General features: G+C 49.2%; 1 protein-coding gene across 1 annotated transcript; it reads right to left on the reverse strand.

The window, feature by feature from the left end:
- Positions 1-5127: 5127 nt before the first annotated feature.
- On the reverse strand, positions 5128-5568 carry LOC307085183 (protein BTG3-like; the record flags this gene model as incomplete). Its single annotated transcript, XM_079749872.1, has 2 exons — positions 5128-5269; positions 5396-5568. 2 exons carry the CDS (start codon positions 5566-5568, stop codon positions 5128-5130), a joined length of 315 nt encoding a protein of 104 aa, XP_079605998.1.
- Positions 5569-6357: the final 789 nt, after the last annotated feature.

Below are 6357 nucleotides of genomic sequence, written 5' to 3' on the forward strand. Positions count from 1 at the left end.
CCCGAAGGGCCTGTTTGGCCCAGCGTATGACGTCATGCTAAAACGCTGGGAGGAGAAAAAGAGGGAGGGTGAGGCGCTGCGTCTGTGTCTTCCCAGAAGAGCGCCTTTCCCCGCCAACGCACCCGGCCAGGTGTTCACCCAGCCCCGCGCTCCTCCGCCGGCTTACCGCATCCAGAAGCGTCAGCCCCACTCAACCCACGGTGCCGGCCGGGGCCAGAACAAGCCGCCGGTGCACAGTGGCGCGTGGGCGAGGAAACCACCCGCACCCGGGGCGGCGCCAGGTGGCCGTGCGGCCCCTTCGGCTACTCAGGGAGCCGTGAAGAAACGGCGCGCTACCTGCGGCGCTGTGGCCAGGGGGGTATGGCGGGCCCGGCCAGACGCCGTCGCCTGCCCCCCTAGATGTTCTGTTCCAAACCCGGTTCCAGAAAGGGTTACAGAGGGCGTGTTCCAAGCCCTGCAAAAGGCGTGCAGAAGGCCGTTCAGCCTTCACAGTTCACGGCGCGAAGGAGAGAAGGGTCGGACCTGCAGAGAGCTCGGTGGAGCGGCAGCAGTGTCTCGCAGACGCATGCGTATGTATAAGCACACGCCAGTGCCCAACATCACACATGTGTCCCCCTTCCCCAAATCATTGTTCATTAAAAATGAAAAAAATGATAAACATAAAAAAGGAACAGAATGTAATAAAACGGTGCCTGGTGGGCACAAGCGCCGGTGCGTGGCCCACCATGCCCGTTCTGCCCGGCACGACAGCGGGACCAGCGACGCTGGGGCCGCTGTCTGGTCGGGCTCAACAGTGGCGTGCATGTGTTGCGTCAGATTGGGTTATAAAAACTGTAACCACCGGCTACAGGCTCCAATTTGCGTCCACTCCTCCCTGTTTCAACGGGATACTGCAGTCGCAGGCCCGTGGAGAGAAAGCTCGTGTTTTACAGGAGGAAATCACCTCTCTAAAAAACAAACGGGCTATTCAGATCGTGCCACCGGAGAAAAACCAAAGCGTTTTTTACTCGAGGTACTTTCTAGTCCCAAAGAAGGGAGGGGACCTCCGGCCGATATTAGATTTACGCGCTCTCAACAGATACATGAGACAGTACAGTTTCAGGATGCTGACACACGCCGCTCTCATACGCTTCGTGCGCCCGGGAGGCTGGTTCAAGAGCATAGATCTGAGGGACGCTTATTTCCATATCCCCATTTATCCTCCTCACAGGAAATATCTCAGGTTCGCCTTCCAGGGCGTAACATACGAGTATTTGGTTCTCCCGTTCGGCCTTTCGTTAAGTCCACGGGTGTTTGTGAAGTGCACAGAGGCTGCTATCGCGCCCCTCCGGTTGAAGGGAATGCGTTTAGCAACGTACATAGACGACTGGCTTCTAGCCACACAGTCATCCCAGGAGGCTCAGGCGCAAACCAGCGTGCTCATATCGCACCTAATGTCCCTGGGTTTCACAATAAACGTGAAAAAGAGTGTTTTGGTCCCCACTCAAAGCATAACGTTCATAGGCCTGTGCCTCAATTCAGTGACGTTCAAAGCACGTCTATCCGCGGAGAGAGTGGAAACCTTTCAGGCTTGTCTGGCACTTTTTCGCAGGGGGACGATGTTGAAGTTCAGAACGTGCCTCAGACTTTTGGGTCTGATGGCGTCGGCGCTGGTAGTAGTCCCACTTGGCCGCCTCCATATGAGGCCGGTCCAGTGATGGGTTGCATCACTCGGACTGAACCCAACGTGCCATGGCCATCGCCGAGTTTTGATCTCCATGGCGTGCGTCTTGGCGCTGCGCCCTTGGGGACGCGCGTCCTTTCTGACTACAGGCGTTACCATGGGAACTATCCTGACAAGGAAGGTCCTTTCGACGGATGCCTCCCGGGCGGGCTGGGGAGCTGTCTACGAGGGCAGAACAGTGAATGGCACGTGGAGCTCACATATGCAGTTTGTTCACATAAACTGCCTGGAGCTTCAGGCGGTGTCACTGGCGCTGAAACATTTTCTTCCCTTTCTGAGAGGGCAACATGTTCTAGTCAGGACGGACAACACCACGGTGGTGGCGTATATAAACCGTCAGGGGGGGCTACGCTCCCCTCAAATGCACACGTTGGCACACAGACTGACCATGTGGGGCCACGCCCACCTGTCGTCGCTGAGAGCAACGCACGTACCGGGCGCGCGGAACTGGGGAGCAGATTTGATGTCCAGGGGCGACCCTCGCTACAAGGACTGGAAACTCCACAACGTGGTCGTGAACCAGATATGGGAGAGATACGGTCGAGCAGGGGTCGATCTCAGAGGAGAACACTCAGTGCCCTCTGTTCTATTCCCTGACCGGTCGGAGCGCCCCGATGGGGCTGGATGCTTTGGCATACGAGTGGCCACGCGTCCTCCTGTACGCTTTTCCCCCATTAGAACTGATCATTCCTACTCTCGCCAGAGTGCGAGAGAAGGGTCATGCGCTGATCCTTATAGCCCCCCGTTGGCCGGGAAAATATTGGTTGGCGGAAATAGTCCAGTTGCTGTGCAGCCAGCCTTGGCCTCTGCCTTTACGCAGGGATCTCCTGACGCAAGCGCATGGGGACATCTTCCATCCTCATCCGGAACGCATGGCTCTGTGGGCCTGGCCCGTGAAAGGATGAACCTAACGACGGATGGACTCCCTTGGAATGTCATTACGACTATCCAGGGCGCCAGGGCTTCCTCTACGCGTTACGCATATGACGGAAAATGGCGTGCGTTCGAGGAGTGGTGCGCGAAAGCTGGGGAAATAGCTTTCCAGAGTCCCGTGCCTGTTATTCTGACATTTCTACAGGACTTGCTGGATAAAGGCAGGGCTTTCTCCACGGTCAAAGTGTACTTAGCCGCAATATCGGCTTGTCACATAGGTTTTGGGGACAGAACGGCAGGTCAGCACCCGATCGTTTGCCGGTTTATGAAAGGTGCACGCCGTCTTCGGCCGGTGTCGCGGAGCTTGGCTGCTCCGTGGGATTTATCTACGGTGCTTGATAAACTGTCACGCCCACCGTTTGAGCCCTTACAACAGGTAGAGCTTAAGACGCTCTCATTTAAAACGGCTTTGTTGCTCGCGTTGGCCTCGGCTAAGCGCACGAGTGAAATCCATGCGCTGTCGGTTAGTCCGACATGTATGCAGTTTTTGAGGGGGAACTCAAAGGTTCTATTAAAGCCGAATCCTGCGTTTGTTCCCAAGGTATTTGACTCGGCGGTGTCATACCGCCCTATTGAGCTGTTGGCTTTCCATTCTCCTCCTTTCTCCTCCCAGGAGCAGGAGCGGCTGAATGCGCTCTGCCCGGTGCGGGCTTTACGCGTCTATGTTGATAGGACGGCTGGATTCAGGAAATCGGAGCAGCTGTTTGTATCATGTGCTACGTCACACCTGGGGAAGCCTCTCTCGAAGCAGCGTTTATCACACTGGATCGTAGAGGCTATAGCCATGGCTTATAATAGCGTGGGTTTGGAACCCCCTATCGGCCTGCGCGCACATTCGACTCGCGGCATGTCCGCATCCTGGGCACTGTTTCAGGGGGTCTCAGTGGAAGAGATATGTGCGGCTGCCAGCTGGGCGACGCCTCACACTTTCGCTAGATTCTACAGGTTGGATGTTACTGCGCCTAATCTGTCTCACACAGTCTTGAGCGTTGGATCAGTGAACATGCCTGTTTGATGGGTTTGCACTGGTACTTCTTTGGCAATACGGGAGTTACTATATCCCATAGTGAGATACCGAGCGAATATTGAAAGAAAACTTAAGGTTAAGAAATTAACCAAGGTTTTCTGATATATGAGTGAGGTATCTCACCAGACCACCCTCCTTGCCCGGAGCGAGGAAGAGGTGTTTTTGCCTATAGACTGAAGAGATGACGTGACGACGGGACTTATGTAGTAGGAGGGAGTCCCTCCCCTGCAGGCAGACGTCACATCTGTTGGCCAGTCACGACTGGCGTAATGTAAAATTGCTTCTGGGGGACAAGCGCGAGGGGCGTGTCCCGTAGTGAGATACCTCACTCATATATCAGAAAACCTTGGTTAATTTCTTAACCTTAAGTTTTCCTCCTTCCTCTTGCTGTTGTTCAGTTACAACTGCTCTGAGCGTAGTCTCCTCTAAAAAACATTGCATTTCAAACACAAAACGGGAGTGCCCGGGCCGCGGTCACGGTGAATGAATGTTCAATCTTCTCTCTCTCTCTGTCTCCTGTGTCTCTCTCTCTATCTCTCTCTCCTGTGTCTCTCTGGAAGTTTAATTGGGTTTATTACAGTGATGGACAGTGCATGTCATGAATATTCATTAATATTTATTTATATATTTTTCACCAAAACCGACTCAGGCATTCAATTCTATTAGTGACCACCGCAAAATCAATGAAAAACGATGCAATGACACCTTTAAGCAATATAACACAAGTGTGAGTAGGTTTGTTAGTTTATTTAAAAAAAATATTGGGGGGGGGGGCAGAGGATAAAAGGTTGAGAACCACTGCTTTAAATACACCCAACATGTTCCCAACTATTGTAGGTTTAGTTTTACACTGATGCCTAAAAGATGGTCATGATTCTTCATTAAAAATATCGCTGGTCAATTTGCGACCCCCTTTTCACCTATATTGCAACCCCCTTTTCATCTACTTCTCCCTTACAGAAACTGGCCACTGAGAAAAAGGGGTTCTCCTCACCAAACCTAAGGAGGAAAACAAACCATTAAAAAACAAACCATTAAAAATGCCCTAATTGTAACTAAACAACCAATATATAATATAATTGTTTGGCAACAAGGAATGAGGAAATGTAAAAATGACAATGTTTACCGGTAGTTCTTTGAACATCTAGTAATTTACGGCAGAATTATATTTTTAGTTGGATGGTCAAATGATTAACAAACAAAAAATAAATACCAAATTTGCTGTTCCTCAAATTAAATAAGGTTAACTATTAAAAAAATATATAGAATCTGCTTATTTCAGGTGCTTTAATTAAAATGAAAAAGAATGCATGGCAAGCAGGGTTCTACAAATATCTTAAAGCTACTGCCCTGTGCACTAGCTTGTAGTATTTTTGATATATATAAAATGACCGAAAACGATTGTAGCGGTTCTAAAAAGAACAATGCACCAATCCCTCCAGACTCACCTACAACACACCTCTCCAGGATCCATCCACAAAGTGAGTTCTCTGGTTAGGTTCAAGTCAGAGTACTTAACCTCACTCTCCTGGCAGGCCCGCAACAACACTGGATCATGCCTCTGGAAATGATTCACTCTGATGCATCTAGAGAGTGAAAAATATAAAAAGTTGTCATTTAGTCTACATTACTGCAGTCGTGTTTTGGTTATTTTGAGCATCATTTGAGACACCAGATTCACGTCATTATATTTGAGCAGCAAATAATATTACCTAAATGCTTGGCCCTGACTGGGGTTCTCTGGGTACCAGTGCCCTCTGAATTTCTCGTGCAGTCCAGCCGCCAGCCTCTCGACCACTTTTTCAATTTGAGCAGAATCCAATTTTCTCCCCTTTATAATGAGCCTCTTCAGGAAGAAAACCACAGCAGCAATTTCTTTCTTCATGTTTTATGCAAGAAATTAAAAATTACTTTTTATGGCAAACTATGAGTATTATCAGGCTTATAGATCATATAAGTACATTAATATTGGAAAGCACCTGAATCACCTCTCCCCTCCATAGGAGAGACTCAACACGGCGCCAGAGAGTCTGGGGTGCACTGATGTCAACTTAAAATTTAGACTAGCTGCAGATGTTAACAATATATCTCAAATGAATGCATGGCTGATCGGCCATACCTTAAAAGGAGAACTAGTATCATTCTGTGAGCTGGCATACCATATGGGGAATATCTTGGTATGTGAGAATAAAAAGACAGGGATCTTATGATCGGCAGTGCTTCGCAAACTACTCGGCCTTGTTGTTGCTTGTTCAACAATTAAGTCTTCTGTCATACTTGCGCCGGACTCCTCGATTCCTCATACCATCTTATTTAGTTGAAGTGATAGAATTTGGTTATTTTCTACCACAGTCTCACATCAGCTTCTTAACAATTTGGCAATCTCTGTAAATTATAAAAGATTAGGCAAGTAACCACCGATCTATTATTTAGGATAACCCGAAAACTATGAAACAAACAAATCAGCCAACGCAAATCCAATGTGGCGGCAAGAAGTGATCCAGCTAGGCGGAATGTGACGCATCACTTCCGTTTATCCATGTGGCACTTCAAATAGTTTACTGTAGGCTCTGCCAGTTTGCTAAACATTGCGTGAAGAGCTTTTAATAGGCCGGCCTCAGATTATTGTATTGTATGCCTGTTTTATTATTTGTTGATGCATATTGAGATGTAT

The sequence above is a fragment of the Pollachius pollachius genome (assembly GCF_949987615.1).
Source record: "Pollachius pollachius genome assembly, chromosome: 13".
NCBI lineage: Eukaryota > Metazoa > Chordata > Actinopteri > Gadiformes > Gadidae > Pollachius > Pollachius pollachius.